Source organism: Oncorhynchus kisutch, linkage group LG4 (assembly GCF_002021735.2).
Source record: "Oncorhynchus kisutch isolate 150728-3 linkage group LG4, Okis_V2, whole genome shotgun sequence".
In the NCBI taxonomy this organism is placed as follows: Eukaryota; Metazoa; Chordata; class Actinopteri; order Salmoniformes; family Salmonidae; genus Oncorhynchus; species Oncorhynchus kisutch.
In genome coordinates, this window is record NC_034177.2 from 27,457,985 (window position 1) to 27,480,061 (window position 22,077).

Sequence of the window (22,077 nt, forward strand, 5' to 3'; positions counted from 1 at the left end):
AGTTATTTTGTACATGTAGGTAGGGGTAAAGTGACTATGCATAGATAAACAGCGCGTAGCAGCAGTGTAAAAACAAAGGGGGGGGGGGCGTGGCAATATAAATAGTCTGGGTGGCCACTTGATTCATTGTTCAGCAGTCTTAAGGCTTGGGGGTAGACGCTGTTAAGGAGCATTTTGGTCCTAGACTTGGCGCTCCGGTACCACTTGCCCTGCGGTAGCAGAGAACAGTCTGACTTGATTGACTGGAGTCTTTTATAATTCTTTGGACCTTCCTCTGACCACCTAGTATAGAGGTCCTGGATGGTAGGAAGCTCGGCCCCAGTGATGTACTGGGCCCTACGCACTACCCTCTGCAGCGCCTTACGGTCAGATGCCGAGCAGTTGCCATACCAGGTGATGCAACCTGTCAGGATGCTCTCGATGGTGCAGTTGTGGAACTTTGAGGATCTGGAGAAACCTACCAAATATTTTGTCACCTGAGGGGGAAAGGTGTTGTCGTGCCTTCTTCAAGACTGTCTTGGTGTGTTTGGACCATGATAGTTCGTTGGTGATGTGGTCACCAAGGAACTGGAAACCCTCGACCCGCTCTACTACAGGCCCGTCAATGTTAATGGGGGCCTGTTCAGCCCACCTTTTCCTGTAGTCCACGATCAGCTCCTGTCCTGCTCACATTGAGAGGTTGTTGTCATGGTACCACACTGACAGGTCTCCCTATAGGCTGCCGTCTCATCATCGTCGGTGATCAGGCCTAACACTGTCGTCATCAGAAAACGTAATGGTGTTGGGAGTCGTGTTTGAACAGGGAGTACGAGGGGGACTAAGCACGCACCCAAGGGGCCCCAGAACAAGATTTATGACAGAAAACAGTAACCTGCTTAAATACAGGTGAACAACCCTCTGCCTGGAGACCATTCTGAAGCAGTGTTCCAGCCATAAAATAGGCTAACACACCAGGTTCCAGATAACCAGCCGCTGCTCTTCTGCACATTAACACACAGCTCATATAGTAGCCTCTGTGGTCAACAACAAACAAATGCACAAAGATAAACAAGCCCCAGCCAATGCCATGTAGCAGGGTTTGCAAACCTGTCAGTCAGTCACACGAGTGAACCAGCAGCAAGCATCAAGCCCAGAGACAAGATATAGTAATGTCAAGATAAACATTTTAACAAAAACACTGTAGGCCAATATCTTTTTATTAGCTGTACATTCCTCATACATGCCCTCTCAGCCCAACCCAGCCATAATACATGTATTTATGTTGGTTTTCAGATCGTTGCTAAATTCACACAGTACAGCCAGGTACAAAAATGATCAACCCAGAATTTAAGCGCTTGACAAAAAGCAATTTAAACGCAATTACATATAGGAGGAAAAGTCAGGTTGTATCAGCATTAAAAATGTTCTGTGAAAGAAAGTAAATAGTCATCTTAAACAAGTAACAAACTTTATACAAAATATCCTTCCCTCAGTTCCCTCCTCCCCTTTTTGAACATCATTATCAGAATTTCTCAAGGCTCTCTCCTGTACACATCCCACAATAAAACTATGCAGTTATGACAAAATGGTCTGAGAAATTAACAGTGAACCGGGAGAAACATTCTGCTTCACAAGATTACAAAAGCCTCAATAATCATATTTAATTTACAGCTAAGACCTGAAGCTAGTTCAATTGGACACCTTCTACAGCCGTCAAATTCAACTCTGAACCCCGGAGCAAGTATCACTGATTTGTTGTTCCACTCTAAATCAGGGACTGATTTAGACCGGGGACACCAGGTGGGTGCAATTCATTATCAGGTACAACAGAAAACCAGCAGGCTCTGGACCTCATAGTGGAAGAATTGAATACCCCTGCTCAACAATTTCACAGATCTTTACTAAAGCTTTTAAGAATATGAATACATTTTACATCACTTAATCTCTTTACCTCATCTTGAAATGCAAAACAAGGTCATCTTTCAAAAACTAGAGCATTAGTGTCTGTGGTTTGGGATGAACAGTGGGATAAGAGTGAGTAATGTACCTCCCATAAATGCGCTACAAATACTCAGGCTAAAAAGCTCAAAACATGGAAGGTCATATAGCCAACATGATTCTTAAAGTAGGCAAAGGCTCCCACATTAGAGATAAGAAAGCCATATACAGCCTGTGTTCCAAACAGTTACGGTTGACCTCCTTTCCTCCAGCATAAAAGGGCTTTAAATCACTAGAAAAAGATTCAAATGCTGGTAATAAAACTAAAATAAAAAGTATTTACAAGCAAAACGAGCCCAGACTACCTTTTGTACAAACATATCAACTGCAGTCTTAAACTTTGTGGATGGACGATCTCATTGCCCCTGGCCTGATGTTGATCGAAGCCTCTACAAACTTCAGAATCTGTGACAAGTATAATAATAAGTCATATGGAATATGCAGTAAATAAAATGTTTTTTTTTTATTTTTAAAGAAAGCCATTCCTATAAACATGCCGAGCTAAAGTTAATTTTAGTCTACAGCAGATATAAGGTTCTAGATTACAAGGCTCACTTGGCACTCACTGTTGCCATGTCAAGGTCACAAACAGGTTACGAAAATAGTTGTTAGATTGGGGGGGGGGGGGGGGTGCAACTGACCACCGCATTAAGTCCCAATGTCCACCATGTGTCAAACCTCAGCTACCACCCCCCTCCATGCACCAATAGATTACAGTAGAGAATGGAGCCATTATTTCACCAAATCTACATTTCTACAGACCAAAGCAACTTTAACTGTTACAGTGAATGCATGGAAGGATGTGGGTTTGAGTGAAAACAAACAGATGTTGAAAAACAAATGATAAAAATAAAGTGTAAAGCGGAGTGGTTTGTAATATGGCAGATTGTATGAAGAGGGTGGACAAGGGGACGTCTTTGAGCTGTCCTGGCTAGATCACCGGTCCATCATGCTGAGGATCATCTCAGGGGTGAGATCTCCGTTGGGGGCAGCCTCTGCTACAGGCAGCTCCACTGTCTCCACCCCTGCCTCTGCCTCCTCCGACTGCTCCTCCACCACCACCTCTATGGCAGCCTGCTCAGCCTCTGGCTCATTCTTCACTATGATGTTCTCTATGACACCTGTATTCTCATCCTCCACCTGGATGATGGCTGCTGCTGAGGAGACAGAGGTAACACCAGGCATTATAACGCAGCATTAAATGGGCATTTATTTAGACATTCCATGACATAGGACCAGTGAGGTGTAACTCACCTGCAGCAGCCTTGCCCTTGGGGGCAGCCTTGCTAGCTTTGGCAGGTGAGGCAGGTTTGGGCGCATTCTTGGGGGGTCTACCCCGTTTCCTCTTGACGGGCGGCTCCACAGGGGCGGGGATAGGCTTGGTGGGTGGAGCCTGCTCCAACTCCATCTCCTCTTCCTCCTCTTCCTCCAGCAGTGCCTCTTCGGCATCCTCATCCTCTTCATCAATGTCATCCAGCTCAGGATCAGCATTGTCCTCTGGAGGAGGGAACAGTTAAAAAGAGTAACACTGATCTCATTACATTCAACGAGAAATAGCAAGTAGAGGTTTGGACTGAAAGAGCTTATTATAGCAAAGTCAATAGGACACTACAAATAGATATACGTTTCTGTAAAACAGGCCTCACCACTATCGTCATCATCATCATCATCGTCCTTCCTTGAGCGCATCTTCCTCTTCCTCCCACCCCGTCCTCTCTTGGGTGGGGTTCCGTTCTCTCCTTCAGTAGGATCCCCGTTACAGTTCTCTGCATGTCTGGCCATGGTGTTCTAAGGAGAGGAACACAAAATATTTAAACAAATTAAATGAAGGGCTATGTCCAAAACATGGCTGTATTCTTCCACTCAGTTGATTTGTGTTTGAGTAAGTGTCCATACCCTGCGGGTGAAGGTCTTGCCACACTTGGTGCACACAAAGGCAGTAGGCACAAAGTTGGGGTCATGGTAGCGCCGGAAGTGCATGTCCAGGAGCTGCTTCTGACGGAAGGTCTTCTCACACTGGCTACAGGCGTACGGCTTCTCTCCTGTGTGCGTGCGCCTGTGCATCAGCATGTGACGCTCCTAGTCAATGTAAAGACAGCAAGAAACACACACATAAGGACAGAGAAACTGCTGGAAATTTTACCAGCTCCATCTCAAAACAATCAGCATTGAACCAGTTTCCATAAACTCTTGCCTTCCTGCCATTGGCCTTGATTGGATATTTACTGACAAAAGGAGCTAACTCCATCACCATAGCATCACACACACTATGCATTTACTCCCATCTAGATCCATCAATCATCCAAGGTTAGAGACAACAGGTTACAGACAGCAGGCCCTCTTACTTGTCTGCAGCAGTAGTCACACTGGTCACACTTGAAGCGTTTCTCATTCTTGTGGGACTTCTGGTGCTGGATGAGAGCATAGCGCTCGTGGAACACAGCATCACAGTAACGGCATTTCCGTCCCTGCTCAATGAACGAATGCTGCTTACGCAGATGGACGCCTGGAGGAGAGGGGGGGGGGGGGGGGGGGGGGGGGGGGGGTGTTAAAACCAGCTTATTGAGAGAGATGTCATCTGTATACACATTAGGCAAGTTCAAGCACGATGAAGTTTACGGTGGAGATGTCCAAATCATGCTGTCATCATACTGGGATGATCAGGCCAAGTCAACGTCTAGGTATCTAACCCAGGTCACTCTTGCGGGCGATGACTGTGTCACAGTGGGGGCAGTGGAACTTGGCCACGTTCTCTGTGTGCTTCTGCAGGATGTGCATCTTCATGGTTCCACTCTGGGTGAAACGGGCGTGGCAGATGTAGCATTCATACGGCTTCTCTCCTGGAAAACAAAAAAGGAAAACACGAGTGGACAAGTTCAAAACAATCAGGTCAATCACTAATTGTGTTTACACAGTATCCTTGTGTCTGTGCCTCACCTGAGTGTGTCCTCATGTGTCTCTTCAGCTTGTAGGTGTCTCTGCTGGCGTAGCTGCACAGACTGCACTGGAACGGACGCTCCCCAGTGTGGGAACGGATGTGCCGCTTTAGCTTGCTCACCTCTACACTGGCATAGTCACACATGGAGCACTTGAAGGGTTTCTCATGAGTGTGCTTGTAGCGACGATGTCGGACCAGCTCTCCACTGGTCACAAAGGCCATGTCACAATCTTGACACTTGTGTGGTCTGGTACCTGTAGACAGAGACCGATAAAACGGTATCCAACATGGACAGGACTAACAATATAGGACTGTCCTTTAATGTGGCTGATGACACCATACCTGTGTGTGTGTTGAGGTGGTTCCTCAGCAGGGTAACAGTCCTGAAGGCCCTTCCACACAGATGGCACTTGTGTGGTCTCTCGTCCGTGTGGCTCTTCATGTGTCGGTCCAGGTTGGAGCGGCGGGGACAGGTGTAGCTACACAGCTCACACTGGAATGTTTTCTTCACACCTGGAGCATACAAATGCCTAGAGTCAGCACTTGCAGAGGCAAACAGCACCACAACTTGAGTTACAACATTCACTATAAACAAAGGACACAGCAACAGTGGTGCTAGTAATCTCACCCTTCTTCTTGATCTTTGTGGGTTTGGGGGGCTTCATGTTGCCCACCACCTTCTCTGCGTTGACCTCAGAGAGCATCCCCTCCTGCTGCTCCTCCTCAAAGTCATAGACAGACACATCCATGTTGTCTTTGTCCCCCTCAGTGTTGTAGCGCAGCTTGCTCTTCTTTGCCTTCTTGGCAGTTTTCTTGGCCGGGGGTTGGTAGTCTGGGTCTGTGGTCCACTGTGGGTCGTCAGGCTGGGTCTCGCAATGCAGCTCCTCCTCCTCCTCCTCAGGCTGGACCTGCTGCTCCTCCTGGTGCTGGAGCTCATCCTGCTCCACCGTCTCCACCTCACCATTCGCACCCACCTTCACCACCTGAAGAAGGAGTAGTGTTTTAAGTTTCTTTAGAAGTAGTACATCTAGATATGTACCAGTAGCGCAAACCGCTGATATAAACCCCTGAGAAAAGATGCTTCCATTAGCTTTGAATGATGTAACATCTAGTCTTGAAGTGCAGTTCTTACCTGGAAGCCCTCTGGCAGGGGCAGGGTGTGGCAGATCATAGGGTTTCCATCTTTGGGCATGGCCGTGGCGTCCACGAAGGTGCCCTGTAGCTCCTCTACAGTGGCCTGCGTTACAGGCACAGCAGAGACAGGCACCTGGACCAGCTGTAGCTCCCCAAGGCCTCCAAGTTGCTGCTCCTCCAAATTGACAACCTGCAGAGTGATGATCTGGGTCTCATCCACTGTGGTGACCGTGGCCTCGTGGGCTGTGATCACAGGGGCGTCCATCACCTCAGTCTTCATCTGCAGCAGGGCAGGGTCCAGGGAATCCATTACCATCATCTCCACATTGACTCCATCCACCAGCTCCTGGGGATCCAGGCCCCCCTCTCCCACAGGCTGCTGGTCCATTACCCCCTCTGCTGCTTGCTGGAGCAGGTCTGCCACCACCTCCTCCCCCTCATAGGTGATGCTGTCCTTGGCCTCAACCACAACATCGGTTGGTCCGCCGTCCATCGGTAATACCTGAGAGAGCCAACCCAAAACCAATCAGCACACAATCTAGCAATGTAATGTGAACTCATAACCATTTATTCATAAATGTTGAAACTGTTTTTTCAATTTGCAGGGAATTTAAATCCCTTTTCAGTACCTGGACATATGAACAACTTAGCTAGGCTTAACAGACAGAAAATGGCATACTGTTCAGCTCACTCAAGATCTCAGACAAAGTTGATGCAACTTCCTCAGCTTCCTAAATTTTTACCTGCACCAGAAAGGAATACTTCATCTTTCTAGACCTGCTTGGCTTCCTGAATTTCTGACTCAACTCCCCTGACTGTTAACTGACACTGAACCTGTGGGGAAGACAAACAAGTTGACATTTCTACATAAACCTACTGCATGAATTGAAAGCACAGACACATTCGTAGCTAGTTGGGCCATTCTGCGAAGGGTGCAATTGCGGGCCGCAATTTTGATAGTGTACATGAAGTCATATAGCTAGCTAACGTCAGCTAGTCATGTTTATGTACCGCTACCAGCTGGGTTGTAGAGGGAGCTCTACCCTGTTTTGATCAACTCTATCTAGCTAGTGTCGTTGTAGCTCAAGGTAGGCTTTGAAACAGACAACGGACACTGGGTGGAAAATGAACTGCAGTAAGCTTGGAGAAGACATTTCGTTAAACAAAAATCTAGACTACGTGCTCATTAAATGTAGGGCGAAGGGGGACGTCGTTTTACTGGAAACGCTAGTGAAAATGGCTATCGTGGTCATTTGCTGGTTATGCATCTTAATTGTTTGAATTCGGCATGCGCTAGAAGCCAATTTGTCTACCTAACGTTTATGTTGCTAGCTAGCTACTGTAACGTAACCTAACGTTAGCTAGTAAGATGCTGGCGCCTGCTAAAATTTGGTATCGTCTTTGCATCGTGACTTAGACCTTGTTTTAATTTCCAGCTTTTAATATATGATAATTAGTTCGCTAAACTATAACGTAACAGATCAAACTAACGGTTAGCTAATTATCTAAGTTAGCTAGGTCAATGGTAGGGGTTTGCTAACGTTAGCTGTTGCGAAGGCCATTGTGGGCGAAAACACTTAGTTTTGTTACTGTTGTTTCGATAATTTATAGCTTTAATAGTTCGTTAACAATACTAGTTAATGGCGTGGAAAGTGACATTACATAGCTAACTTAGCGGTCTAGCTAACCAGTTATGCGTTGAACGGCTAGTTAGCTAACTGTATGTAGCTAGCTATGATAGTTACTGTAGCAAGATTATACATGTGCGATTTAGAAAATTCGTTGTTCTGTGCTGCAATCTGGCGCGCGCTGAGTTGATACACAGCCGCGAGTTTCCATCTCGACTCCGTAAAAAGGCAGGAAACAAAGACGAAGAAAAAGAAAATGGACGCCTGGCCTTAACTAAACCAACACGTTGAAGTCTTTAATGATCGATCCTTGCCGAAATGCAAACTAATATAGCTCCAAAAAGAGTCGTTATTGCAAAATTGTGTTGAACTTCTGGGTTATAAATGTTTTTTGCTAAATTTTCAATAACGATAGAGGGAGACAAACACCCCCCGTCTGCCGCCTGGACCGGGAGCCCCATCGTGACACCTAGAGGCCGATTAAAGCTCCTGCAAAGCTCCCCCCTTTTCTGGAAAGTACTCTTACTTTACCTGCTCTTCGTCTTTTATTTCCTCGCTGAATTTGACAGAAAGCCCAGAGTATGTTCTTCAATCTGACCGAGATGGCTGAGAATTACGCCCTTCTACTCCGGGGGTTTTAATCCTCTCCCGCTTTTTCAGAAAAGGCTCCGCACAAAATGGCGGCCTTGTGAAGTTTGTGCGCCTGTGCAACGTGAAGGGGGGCGGTGGCGAAAGGGTGGGTGTAAACCAGTGTAGACATTGAATTATGGGGATTGGCCATGTGGGGCGCTACTTTTGAAATACCGTACACCGTCATGAATAGATAATTTAAGGTTATTTATCATAAATCTAATCGTATTTCATATGAATGTCAAGTTAAATAAATATAGAGTACAACAGATTTTAACAGGCCTATAATAAACCCAATCTGAATGTGTCTGCCTCTAGTGTAGTTGTACCAAAATGAAAAATGAACAATTTGTGTCTGCCCCTCATTGCTGTGCCAAAGGCCATGGCTACAGTATCATTAGCTATGGGTCTGTTTATTTTACAATGGCCAAACGTAATTAACATAGGGAAATTATACATTCTCAAACACATTTTTATTAATAATTCATGTACATTTATTGCCAGGCAAGATATGTCAGACTATACTTTTATAGAAAGAAAATCTAAAGAAAATCATTTATTTTAATGCTGCACAATTTGAGTCATATGGAAAATATACTTTGCTGCAGTGTTTCTATTAGCACTGGATCTCTTCATTCGTAGTCTCATCTCACCACTAACTTGAGGCACTTAGACAACTTAAAAAGCTCCTTCAGTGTATATTGTTATTTTGAAGTCCTATATAAAAAAACGGATGAATCTGCTAAGTAAATAATATACAGTGAATGCAGGTTCTCATCACACCCTGATTCCACACTAGAATGGCCAGCAGGTGGCCAGTCCTAGCAGTGTGGTTGTCTGTTTAAGTGAGAAGTTGTCTACTCCAAAAAGGCAAAGTCCAGTCCAGCACAGTTTTAAGTTTTCAATAATAAAAAATAACTCCACCACCAATACAGCAGAAATTATCTTCAGTTATATCGCCAGTGGCGTGAGTCTCAGGAAGTGCATGGTGACTTGAGGCATCAGCACTCAAACCAAATATGAATTTACTCCAATTGTCTCAACAATGCCAACCAAATTACACTACAATTATATAAAATATACACTTCCAGTGGGAATATATATTTCCACAAAGCATATAATGATAGTATGGAATGATGGCACTGTAATAACTTTCTTCAAGCATCCTTTCCTGACTGGCATGGCAACAAGCTCCTCATCAGACTGTGGTCCTAGAATTTGGAACTCGGTCAGACTGTTTCCTGAGGAACAACCCAATCCCTTCCATCCCCATGACTTACTTCAGTACTCCTACCAAACACTCAAAGTCATTCTCCACACAGACCAACGCCAACCTGCTTCATCACAAATTAAGCAAATAAGTGCATTTCCCCAGAAAAGTAATCATGTCACTTTTCCACTTTGTTCTATCCATGTCATGATCTGACACAATGATTGCAGTGTCCTTCCATCCATTCATCATCCCAGCTATAATTACATGACTCAGAAGGCAACACCACCAGACCAAAACATACTGTAAGGCAGTAAAATACTTCTACCACTCTTCATCGCTTCTACAATTCCACAGTTTTCATGAGTAGTTATCACTTATTTACACACTGGTTGGTAATATGCGAGTTTAGTTCACTGACTTCACGTCAAGCTGTAGATGTCATCCCAGTGTTAGTGAGTGCATGTGCAAAAGTCAGCATCCTCTTTGCATCTGGGTATATTGCACCCTGTTTGACAGTGTATATTTTAATGTGTGTATGGCATAATGGCTGTAACAGTGTGTTGACATGGGCATGACGGCATCAGTATTCCGTTCTAGTGGCATTAGAAGGCGGTGCTGGCCATGCTGCCAGGGGAGAAGAGGCGTGGCACTCCCTCCTGCAGTGATATCTCAACGTGTCTGTGGGCCAACTTCCCCTCCTCACCTGGACGGGAACACAGAGAAAGTCAATCTCTCTCTCTCACACACACACACACACCTCTCTTTTCCCGCAAACATCTTATCCCATTATTCCCTCATTCACTAGATCCCTCCCACAGAAAACCCACCCTCTGTGCCCTTGTACCCCTTGATCAAATCAAAGTTTATTGGTTGCATACACAGATTTGCAGGTGCAGTGAAATGCTGGTGTTTCTCGCTCCAACAGTGCAGCAATACCAAGCAATAAAACATTTTAAAACAATACATACATAATCCGGAAAGTATGAGTAATGTCAGAGACCGGAATATACTGTGTGTGTGTGTGTGTGTGTATAAATATATAATAGCTGTGCCACTAGAGATTCTGGGTTTGAGACCAGGTGCTGTCGCAGCCAGCAGCGACCCAGAGAACCATGGAGCGGCGCACGATTGACCCAGCGTCGTCCGGGTTAGGCCGGCAGAGATGTCCTTGTCCCATTGCGCTCTAGGGATTCCTGTGGCGGGCCGGGCGCAGTGCACGCTGACACGGTCCCCAAGTGTACAGTGTTTCCTCTGACACATTGGTGCGGCTGGCTTCTAGGTTAAGTGGGCATTTTGGCAAGGAGCAGTGCGGCTTGGTTGGGTAGTGTTTCGGAGGACGCACGGCTCTCATCCTTTGCCGATCCCGAGTCTGTACGGGAGTTGCAGCGATGAGACAAGACTAACTACCAATTGGATACCATGAAATTGGGGAGAAAAAGGGGTAAAAAATAATAAATAAATTAAATAAATAAACACACACGTGGACACCTGCTCGTCGAACATCTCATTCCAAAATCATGGGCATTAATATGGAGTTGGTCCCACCTTTGTTGCTATAACAGGCTCCACAGTTCTGAGAAGGCTTTCAACTAGATGTTGAAACATTGCTGCAGGAACTTGCTTCCATTCAGCCACAAGAGCATGAGTGAGGTCGGGCAATGATGTTGGGAGATTAGGCCTGGCTCGCAGTCTGCGTTCCAATTCATCCCAAAGGTGTTAAATAGGGTTGAGGTCAGGGCTCTGTGCAGGCCAGTCAAGTTCACTTTGTGTACAGGGGCATTGTCATGCTGAAATAGGAAAGGTCCTTCCCTAAACTGTTGCTACAAAGTTGGAAGCACAGAATCGTCTAGAAAGTCATTGTATGCTGTAGCGTTAAGATTTTCCGTCACTGGAACTAAGGGGCCTAGCTGGAACCATAAAAACACCCCCAGACCATTATTCCTCCTCCACCAAACTTTACAGTTGGCATTAGGGCAGGAAGTGTTCTCCTGGCATCTGCCAAACCCAGATTTGTTCGTCAGACTGCCAGATGGTGAAGCGTGACATCACTCTGGAATGCGTTTCCACTGCTCCAGAGTCCAATGGCGGCGAGCTTTACACCACCCCAGCAGATGCTTGGCATTGCACATGGTGATTTTAGGCTTGCGTGCGGCTGCTAGTCCATCGAAACCCATATCATAAAGCTCCCGACGAACAGTTCTTGGGCTGATGTTGCTTCTAGAGACAGTTTAGAACTCTGTAGTGAGTATTGCAACCGAGGAAAGACGATATGTATGAGCTATGCACTTCAGCACTCAGTAATCCCATTCTGTGAGTTTGTGTGTCCTAACACTTCACAGCTGAGCCGTTGTTGCTCCTAAACATTTCCACTTCACAATAACAGCACTAACAATTGACCGGAGCAGCTTTAGCTGGGCAGAAATTTGACGAAATGACTTGGGAAGGTGGCATCCTTTGTTTGTTCTTAACTGACTTGCCTAGTTAAATAAAGGTAAAAACAAAATACTTTTGTATATATAGTGTACATACATACATACAGTGCCTTGCGAAAGTATTCGGCCCCCTTGAACTTTGCGACCTTTTGCCACATTTCAGGCTTCAAACATAAAGATATAAAACTGTATTTTTTTGTGAAGAATCAACAACAAGTGGGACACAATCATGAAGTGGAACGACATTTATTGGATATTTCAAACTTTTTTAACAAATCAAAAACTGAAAAATTGGGCGTGCAAAATTATTCAGCCCCCTTAAGTTAATACTTTGTAGCGCCACCTTTTGCTGCGATTACAGCTGTAAGTCGCTTGGCGTATGTCTCTATCAGTTTTGCACATCGAGAGACCAACATTTTTTCCCATTCCTCCTTGCAAAACAGCTCGAGCTCAGTGAGGTTGGATGGAGAGCATTTGTGAACAGCAGTTTTCAGTTCTTTCCACAGATTCTCGATTGGATTCAGGACTTTGACTTGGCCATTCTAACACCTGGATATGTTTATTTTTGAACCATTCCATTGTAGATTTTGCTTTATGTTTTGGATCATTGTCTTGTTGGAAGACAAATCTCCGTCCCAGTCTCAGGTCTTTTGCAGACTCCATCAGGTTCTTCCAGAATGGTCCTGTATTTGGCTCCTTCCATCTTCCCATCAATTTTAACCATCTTCCCTGTCCCTGCTGAAGAAAAGCAGGCCCAAACCATGATGCTGCCACCACCATGTTTGACAGTGGGGATGGTGTGTTCAGGGTGATGAGCTGTGTTGCTTTTATGCCAAACATAACGTTTTGCATTGTTGCCAAAAAGTTCAATTTTGGTTTCATCTGACCAGAGCACCTTCTTCCACATGTTTGGTGTGTCTCCTAGGTGGCTTGTGGCAAACTTTAAACAACACTTTTTATGGATATCTTTAAGAAATGGCTTTCTTCTTGCCACTTTTCATAAAAGGCCAGATTTGTGCAATATACGACTGATTATTGTCCTATGGACAGAGTCTCCCACCTCAGCTGTAGATCTCTGCAGTTCATCCAGAGTGATCATGGGCCTCTTGGCTGCATCTCTGATCAGTCTTCTCCTTGTATGAGCTGAAAGTTTAGAGGGACGGCCAGGGCTTGGTAGATTTGCAGTGGTCTGATACTCCTTCCATTTCAATATTATCGCTTGCACAGTGCTCCTTGGGATGTTAAAAGCTTGGGAAATCTTTTTGTATCCAAGTCCGGCTTTAAACTTCTTCACAACAGTATCTCGGACCTGCCTGGTGTGTTCCTTGTTCTTCATGATGCTCTCTGCGCTTTTAACGGACCTCTGAGACTATCACAGTGCAGGTGCATTTATACGGAGACTTGATTACACACAGGTGGATTGTATTTATCATCATTAGTCATTTAGGTCAACATTGGATCATTCAGAGATCCTCACTGAACTTCTGGAGAGAGTTTGCTGCAATGAAAGTAAAGGGGCTGAATAATTTTGCACGCCCAATTTTTCAGTTTTTGTTTTGTTAAAAAAGTTTGAAATATCCAATAAATGTCGTTCCACTTCATGATTGTGTCCCACTTGTTGTTGATTCTTCACAAACAAATACAGTTTTATATCTTTATGTTTGAAGCCTGAAATGTGGCAAAAGGTCGCAAAGTTCAAGGGGGCCGCATACTTTCGCAAGGCACTGTACATACATACATACATACATACATACATACAGTGCATTCGGAAAGCATTCAGACTCCTCGACTTTTACCACATTTTGTAACGTTACAACCTTATTCATCAATCTAAACACAATACTGCATAACGACAAAGCAATAACAGGTTTAGACATTTTACTACAAATAAAAAACAGAAATACCTTATTTACATAAGTATTCAGACCCTTTGCTATGAGACTCGAAATTGAGCTCAGGTACGTCCTGTTTCCATTGATCATCCTTGAGATGTTTCTACAACTTGATTGGAGTCCGCCTGTGGTAAATTCAATTGATTGGATATGATTTGGAAAGGCACACACCTGTTGACAGTGCATGTCAGAGCAAAAACCAAGCCATGAGGTCGAAGGAATTGTCCGTGGAGCTCCGAAACTGGATTGTGTCGAGGCACAGATCTGGTGAAGGAAACCAAAAAAATGTCTGCAGCATTGAAGGTCCCCAAAAACACAGTGGCCTCCATCATTCTTAAATTGAAGAACTTTAGAACCACCAAGACTCATCCTAGAGCTGGCCGCACGGCCAAACTGAGCAATCGGGGGATTAGGGCCTTGGTCAGGGAGGTGACCAAGAATCCAATGGTCACTCTGACAGAACTCCAGAGTTCCTGTGTAGAGATGTGAGAACCTTCCAGAAGGACAATCATTTCTGCAGCACTCCACCAATCAAGCCTTTATGATAGAGTGGCCAGACAGAAGTCACTCCTCAGTAAAAAGGCACACGACAGCCCGCTTGGAGTTTCCCAAAACGCACCTAAAGGACTAAAGGGTGACTCTGGTCTGATGAAACCAAGATTGAACTCTTTGGCCTGAATGCCAAGTGTCACGTCTGGAGGAAACCTGGCACCATCCCTACGGTGAGGCATGACGGTGGCAGCATCATGCTGTGGGGATGTTTTTCAGTGGCAGGGATTGGGAGACTAGTCAGGATCAAGGGAAAGATATGATAAAAACCTGCTCCAGAGAGCTCAGGACCTCAGACTGGAGCAAAGGTTCACTTTCCAACAGAACAACGACCTTAAGCACACAGCCAAGACAATGCAAGAGTGGCTTTGGGACAAGTCTGAATGTCCTTCAGTGGCCCAGCCAGAGCCCGGACTTGAACCCGATCGAACATCTCTGGAGAGACCTGAAAATAGCTGTGCAGCAACACTCCCCATCCAACCTGAGCGCTTGAAAGGATCTTCAGAAGAGAATGGGAGAAATTACCAAAATATAGGCGTGCAAAGCATGTAGCGTTATACCAAAGAAGACCCTAGGCTGTAATCGCTACCAAAGGTGCTTCAACAAAGTACTGACTAAAGGGTCTGAATACTTATGTAAAATGTGATTAGAGTTTTTTACTTTATTTGAAAAAGTGTATTGTGTATATAGATTGATGAGGGGAATTTTTTTTAAAGGCTGCAATGTAACAAAATGTGGAAAAAGTCAAGGGGGTCTGAATACTTTCCCGAAGGCACAGTACATACACAGTTGAAGTCGGAAGTTTATATACACCTTAGCCAAATACATTTAAAAACTCAGTTTTTCACAATTCCTGACATTTAATCAGAGTAAAAATTCCTTAGCTCAGTTAGGATCACCACTTTATTTTAATAATGTGAAATGTCAGAATAATAGTAGAGAGAATGATTTATTTCAGCTTTATTTACTTCATCACATTCCCAGTGGGTCAGAAGGTTATATACACTCACTTAGTATTTGGTAGCATTGCCTTTAAATTGTTTAACTTGGGTCAAACGTTTCAGGTAGCCTTCCACAAGCTTCCCACAATAAGTTTGGTGATTTTTTGCCCTTTCCTCCTGACAGAGCTGGTGTAATTGAGTCAGGTTTGTAGGCCTCTTTGCTCGCACAAGCTTTTTCAGTTCTGCCCACATCTTTTCTATATGATTGAGGTCAAACATAACAATGGTCATTATGGCCAAACAGTTCTATTTTTGTTTCATCAGACCAGAGGACATTTCTCCAAAAGGTACAAACTTTGTCCCCATGTGCAAACCGTAGTCTGGCTTTTTTAATGGCAGTTTTGGAGCAGTGGCTTCTTCCTTTTTGAGCTGCCTTTCAGGTTATGTCGATATAGGATTTGTTTTACTGTCAATGTAGATACTTTGTACCTGTTTCCTCCAGCATCTTCACAAGGTCCTTTACTGTTGTTCTGGGATTGACTTGCACTTTTGCACCAAAGTACGTTCATCTCTAGGAGACAGAACGCGTCTCCTTCCTGAGCGGTATGACGGCTGCGTGGTCCCATGGTGTTTATACTTGCGTACTATTGTTTGTTCAGATGAACGTGGTACCATCAGGCATTTGGAAATTGCTCCCAAGGATGAACCAGACTTGTGGAGGTCTACATTTTTCCCCTGTGGTCTTGGTTGATTTCTTTTGATTTTCTCATGATATCAAGCAAAGAGGCACTGAGTTTGAATGTAGGCCTTGAAGTACATCCACAGATACACCTCCAATTGACTCAAGAAATGTCAATTAGCCTGTCAGAAGCTTCTAAAGCCATGACATAATTTTGGGGAATTTTCCAAGCTGTTCAAAGGCACAGTCAACTTAGTGTACGTAAACTTCTGACCCACTGGAATTGTGATACAGTGAATTATAAGTGAAATAATCTGTCTGTAAACAATTGTTGGAAAAATGACTTTGTGTCATGCACAAAGTAGATGTCCTAACCGACTTGCCAAAACTATAGTTTGTTAGCAAGAAATTTGTGGAGTGGTTGAAAAACAAGTTAATGACTCCAACCTAAGTGTATGTAAACTTCTGACTTCAACTGGAAGATCTCCCTTATCAAACATGTATTTTTTATCTTTCTACTCACCAAGCACCAGCAGCGCTTGTTTGGCAGCATCCCTCACATCCTCCTTGTCTGATCGACAGAGATAGACCAGCTGGTCGATGCTCTCTTTGGCCTGCAGAACATAAAAACAGAGTGGACTCAACAGTCTGAATCCAGACACTAGCGTAGGTAGAGGTAAAAAAACAGATGGAGCATAGAGATTGTTGAAGAGATGTGACTAATAAGTGGTGAGACTGACCTTCAGACATGCAAGTGCTTTACAGCCACACACTCGCGTCTCCACACTCTCATTCTCCAGAAGCTCCAGACAGCTTACTAGGGCCTGGGGTAAAATACCAAAATACACTATAACTTACCCAAACAAACATAAATCCACACTGGTGATCCTAGCAACAAGATAACACTTTTTAAGAAGTGCATTTTAAAAGTGCTACAGTGAGTAGGGCCTGAATGAATGCATCTCGGTCTCACCCTCTCTCGATGGCGTGGCTGGTCCGCGAGGCTCCGGAGCAGGGAGCTGGCAGAGGCAGACACCTTCCCCCGCGGGTCCCTGAGCAGCAGGCTGACAGCATGCAGGCCCTCCCTCTTCAGGCTGCTCTCTGGAGGCCTCTTCAGGGCCTTCACCAGTACCTCCTGGTCCCCTGACTGCAGGCTCTGAACCAGCCACACTGGGGGGGGGGGGGGGGGGGGGGGGGTGGACAAGGAAGAAGAAAAAGAAACAGGGTAGACAGTGTGTTGTGGAAGGAACAAGGTAGTAAAAAAGAGAGTGAATGAGGAAGGATGGAATGGCGATAGAAAGAAGAGAATAGAATGAGGTGAGTATGTTATAATGGGTGTGGTGAAACAACAACGAGAGCAATCAGCCTTTTAAATCATGTTCATTCACACATTCATCATGACTGAGCATAGAGCCAAGTGGCCGTCTGTAACCTAGTACACATTAACTTATTCAAACTAACTCCACGCAATAGTCAATCTCCCAGACACTAACCCTCCTCCGCTAGTTCAATGATGTGCGTGTCCAAATCGCTCACTCCCTCGGCCTCTAAGTAGCTCCAGAACTGGAAGAGGGTCAGCATGTCTCTGGCCACCACGCCCCCACGCTTGGGCAGCCTCCTCTCCAGAATTCTCTCCACCAGACGCAAGAACACTAGATACAGCATAGAGAGATGGGTCAGACGTGACAAGATGGCACATCACAGGCCACTGGAACCAAAGCCAGGAGCATTGCTGATCCAAACTCCTTAGGGAGAGTGTTTTAGACCATGTGTCACTATGTTTAAATATTATATATACCATTTAGCAGACACTTTTATTCAAAGTGACCTACATACATTTTATGTATGGTGGGCCCCGGAATCGAACCCACTACCCTGGCATTACAAGCGCCATGCTCTACCAAAAAGGATCATATTAAAAATCATATAATGCATGATAGACACACACAGAGACACAACAACCGTATCACACCTGTGTCTGCCAGGCTAACCCCTCTCTCGGGCAGTCTGTTGGTGTAAGCAGCGGCCAGAGTTGTGAGGAAAGCGTCTGTGGAGGTGCTGTACACACTGCCATCATCCGTACACTGCTGCCATAGCAATGTTGCCCCTTGGCACTGTTCTAACTGGGGAACCACTACTCCAGGACAGAGAGGCAGTAGAAGACAGGCAGACGGAAAAGAAAACAAGTTAGAGATGGTAGTAATTGAATCATTTACAATTACAGTAGTTAACCTTTGTCATTATTGCCTTGGCTCTGTCAGTGACTAAGCTAATATGCTGTTTTATTGTCCTCCTTACAGCAATAATGAACTCACCCTCATCTGGCTGAGTGGCTCCTCCAGGGGTCTCCTTGGCAACACGTCTGATGAGCTCGAGGACGCGGGCCTCCCTGAGCAGGCGGTCCAGAGCATACATCTCCCCACAGCGCAGAGGCCCAAAGGTCCCCAGCCTCTGCACAGCATCAGCCATTAGGAGTCATAGGTTCCACATAGCCAAAATCAGGACATTTGTTAAGACCACATATGTCAATTTGAAATTGTTTTATTACATTACAACTGGGAGCTGTTGCTCTGCTTATCGATCATGTTGACAGCGCAACACAAACGCAAGATCCAAGTAGAACTTATGTTTGAGATTTGAATTCTTAAACTCATTTGGTTTAGTCTCATACATAAGGGGACCATGGGGTGATTTGTTACTCATATGAGTATGTCATGTTCCTCACCAGAAGTTGTGCACTGCAGTTTTTCAGATGGACCAGTAGTGTATGGTCTAGAGCCTGGCAGCCTGTGCTCACAGGTCCAGAGGAGTGGGACTCCCAGCATCTCTCCTCACAGCACTCATCCTCCCCTGCACTCTCCTCTGGTGGCCTGCCGGGGGCGCTGTGGTGCTCACTAAACAACAATCACACAGGAGCCCAGGTATGAGCACATCAGGAGTGTTGTTTATTTGTACTTTAAAATTTAACTTTATTTAACTAGGCAAGTCAGTGCAAGTTGTTACCCTAGAGTGGTACCCCGTAGAGCCATGGCTCTACATATCATGCCACCTTTAGACCAGATGAGGGCATTATCATTCAGAATACCAATGAACTTTTCTTATCCTTACTAACATCCAGCATATTTAAATGCGTGTTACACCACTAGATGGTAGTAAGTAACCACACAGAAATCCAACTAGCTCCTCCACCAGCAAAACTTCTCATCTTTAAAACTGACTGTGAAGGAACATAGAGAGGGAGGCCATTTTATGGACCCTGACCCGTCTGTCACACTCCTTTTCTCCCCATCCTCCTCTTCATCCTCCAGGTCTGAGGTATTGAGGAAGTCAAAGCTGCCGAGAGCCGTCTCCACCGCCAGACTCTGGACACTGGACGAACAACTGCATGTATGGCCCTTCAGAACACACACGTACACATGTTATAGAGAGACAGACAGACAGACATGCACACAAGTACTCAAACATACAGCACACATACAGTAACAAAAGCATTCATTTTTCAGCAAACCATATCACTGCCAAAAGTCCTGATTGTAAGAATAGTATTTGTAAAAGGATCATCTGAGGAAAGTATCTGGGAACAAAACAGTGTGTTCTAAAATTATGCCGTGATGAAATGAAGAATAATAGAGAAACTCAAATGCATCTGTGTTTCCTATCGCCTTGTCAGAGGGTTTGGCTCAGTGAGCTCTGATGCTTATCTGTGTCTCAGTTGGGAAGAAGGTGGGTGTGTGTACGTGTAAGAGGCTGACGACCGCCCAGCGACAGTACACACATCTCCCGCTGCAGAATTGTGAGATGGAAACATTTAGACTGAGCTGAAGGGCAGGAAGTTCCGCACCCTGATCCCAATCCCACAGGGGACTGTGGGATTATGGAACTCTGAAATCTACTCAACCCCCACCAACGTCCCCCTCACTCTTATGAAGTGGTCATTTCCATTGTCAGGTACAACATAAAACACAAGAGACAGAGCCATATATGTACACACTACACAGACACACACACTACACAGACACAGCTATAACTTACCGTTAATGTCTCCTCCAGTAGTCTGAGCTCCTGCTCCAGGACCTGTAACTCAGGAAACTGTCCCCTGTAGTCATCCAGAGAGGCGATGACTGCACTCAGGGCTTCCTCAACTTCACTGTCCACAGCCTGCTGCTTCTCACCCTCTGTGGGGTTGGCCTCTACTACAGGCCCAGGCTTCTCGGCCTCCTCCACCACTGCCCTGTGGGCAGTATATGATATTTCCTCTGTGCTCTGGGTCTGTGCTTGTGAGTCTGCCCTGAGATCCAGAGAGGTACCTTGCTGAGACACGGCATCAGTCCTAGTGGGTGCAGAGCTCTGGAGTTCTGGCTCTACCGCTGAAACAGCCCCTGAAACAACCTCTAACCCAGTGTCTGACTCTATAGACCCTGCAGAATACCTGCTCTCTGGCCTGCTCTCCTCCACGGTGACAGTAGCTGGGGCGAGTGGCTCAGATGGTTCCCCGACCACCACAGTCTCAGCTGGGACAGGGGCTGACTCCGCCCTGGCAGGCATCTCCATCTCAATATCGTTTATAGAGATCCCAGACTGCAGGGAGGTGGCCTCAGAGGGCTCCACTGATTCGCAAGTTGACCTATCCATCAGTACGCCATCGGCACTGTTCTCACTGATATGGCTGAGGGAGCGTGAATAACGTGTTTGGCCGTTAGGCACAGCCTGTTTCCCAGAATCCTCCTCTTTCCCTGCTGCTCCAGTGTCTGGCTCCTCCTTCTGCACATCCTCCGGTTTGGCTAAGCGGGTAGGGGTGGAGGTGGCAGAGTCTCTGGGAGCAAAGGAGATCTCAATGGAGGGCGCGGCGGCATGAACCTCTAGCTGGACCAGATTCTTGTTGGCATGACGCAGCCCCAGGGACAGCTGGGGGCTGGACGAGTCATCTGACGACTCCGAGGAGTTAGACCAGGCTGTGCCATTCTCCATCTCCTCCTGCCTCCTCAGCATGTTCTACAGTGAGAGGGAGAGAAAAAAGAGAGAGAAATCGAGACAGAGGGAGGGAGGAAGAGCACAAGGGTGACAAAGTCAAATGGAGACACTACCATCAAGTTTTGAAGATGGGACTAGTCCAGCAGACATTCAGTATAACTGAGAGTCAGATAGACAGAGGGCTGAGGGCCCCTGTAAACCCATGCCAAACATTATAAACCAGAGCATAGCTGCCTGGCCTCTGGCCCAGAAAGCAAACAAACTCCCTGCTCCCTTTAATTAACATCTCATTTATCAGGCCTCTGCTTTCGCTGGGCATCCAGGCCCCACCTCAATGGAACAATAAGAACAAATAAACGCTTCATATTGAGAGCTGCGCTCTCGGTCATTGAGAATACTACTAAAGACTATTTTAAAACCAAACAAGGAACATAACATCTAAACATAAACACAGAGATTCTATAGTGGCCAACCCTACATAGGTTCTAAACAATTGACAGCACAACACAATCTACAAAGACCTACTGTGAGTTCCTCTACGGAGGTTCTATTACCATGCTCTCCCACAAATACCACACCTTTAACTAGTAACTACTGACGGATTTAGTGGGATGTCTGTAGTGGCCAGCAGCACTTACGTCAGTCTGCATGTTAGCAGAGCCCAGATGGACTGAGGAGACATCACTGCAGGAGCAGCTCTGAGACAGTCTCTCAGCCAGAGTGTCACGGAACACATCCAGCAGGGACCAGCGGTGTTTGGGGGACATCATGCTCCTTGACAGACTCCTCGGAGCCGTCTTTACACCACCAGGTAAAGCAGGAGAGGGCCGTGAGAAAGGTCCACTAGTGGACCAATGCAACTACACATCACAGCTAGACTACACAGTCGTTCTCTTCACCCTAACTCAATCAAGTTATTGAATTAAGACAAATAGGTGCTGGAGTATTTAGCTGGCCTATTGACAAAACAGACCAATACATCCTGCTAGCTTTGTGAACCAGCGCACGTGTACAGAAAACCTCCTGATGCAGCACAACAACCACCACTGACAGACAACATGTTGCATTACAGAACATGTCCTGGATACTTGGC

The 22,077-nt window shown here is 45.6% G+C and overlaps 2 protein-coding genes across 15 annotated transcripts in view; both read right to left on the bottom strand.

Annotated features, from left to right (window-relative positions):
- Positions 1-1,178: 1,178 nt before the first annotated feature.
- LOC109889327 (transcriptional repressor CTCF) lies at positions 1,179-8,386 on the bottom strand. Of its 9 annotated transcripts, none has more exons than XM_031822739.1 (12): positions 8,209-8,377; positions 6,793-6,883; positions 6,048-6,551; positions 5,544-5,898; positions 5,258-5,428; positions 4,915-5,169; positions 4,668-4,817; positions 4,323-4,483; positions 3,874-4,056; positions 3,624-3,765; positions 3,232-3,474; positions 1,179-3,134 (listed from the first exon to the last, which is right to left on the bottom strand). In XM_031822739.1, the coding sequence occupies exons 2-12, from the start codon at positions 6,814-6,816 to the stop codon at positions 2,914-2,916; spliced, it is 2,409 nt and encodes an 802-aa protein (XP_031678599.1). In that variant the 5' UTR covers positions 6,817-6,883; positions 8,209-8,377; the 3' UTR covers positions 1,179-2,913. The 9 variants fall into 9 exon arrangements, with proteins under 9 accessions (XP_031678599.1, XP_031678601.1, XP_031678602.1 ...); XM_031822741.1 differs by lacking the exon at positions 8,209-8,377 and adding an exon at positions 7,811-8,131 and having other exon boundaries at positions 1,179-3,131; XM_031822742.1 differs by lacking the exon at positions 8,209-8,377 and adding an exon at positions 7,795-8,131 and having other exon boundaries at positions 1,179-3,131.
- A 375-nt stretch (positions 8,387-8,761) lies between these two features.
- The window catches only part of LOC109889329 (rho family-interacting cell polarization regulator 1), a 124,596-nt gene continuing 111,280 nt past the window's right edge, over positions 8,762-22,077 (bottom strand). For 3 of the 6 annotated variants that reach the window (XM_031822747.1, XM_031822746.1, XM_031822745.1), the window contains exons 13-23: positions 21,623-21,781; positions 20,046-21,005; positions 19,275-19,408; positions 18,739-18,907; positions 18,329-18,464; positions 17,986-18,147; positions 17,507-17,665; positions 16,987-17,183; positions 16,754-16,837; positions 16,537-16,627; positions 8,762-10,223 (exon numbers count right to left, since the gene is read on the bottom strand). In XM_031822747.1, the coding sequence (XP_031678607.1) occupies positions 10,123-10,223; positions 16,537-16,627; positions 16,754-16,837; positions 16,987-17,183; positions 17,507-17,665; positions 17,986-18,147; positions 18,329-18,464; positions 18,739-18,907; positions 19,275-19,408; positions 20,046-21,005; positions 21,623-21,781 (2,352 nt within the window). In that variant the 3' untranslated portion in view covers positions 8,762-10,122. The remainder of the gene's footprint in view (positions 10,224-16,536; positions 16,628-16,753; positions 16,838-16,986; positions 17,184-17,506; positions 17,666-17,985; positions 18,148-18,328; positions 18,465-18,738; positions 18,908-19,274; positions 19,409-20,045; positions 21,006-21,622; positions 21,782-22,077) is intronic. The other 3 variants (XM_031822750.1, XM_031822749.1, XM_031822748.1) reach the window with 1 other exon arrangement.

Bases quoted from the DNA above. Each gene is read 5' to 3' on its own strand.
- LOC109889327 (XM_031822739.1), bottom strand. From the start codon at position 6,816: ATGAAGTATTCCTTTCTGGTGCAG. The intron at 4,818-4,914 runs GTGAGGCACAGA...TTTGTTTTCCAG, and splicing joins ACACATGAGGACACACTCAG to GAGAGAAGCCGTATGAATGC. The intron at 3,766-3,873 runs GTATGGACACTT...TCCTCTCCTTAG, and splicing joins GCAAGACCTTCACCCGCAGG to AACACCATGGCCAGACATGC.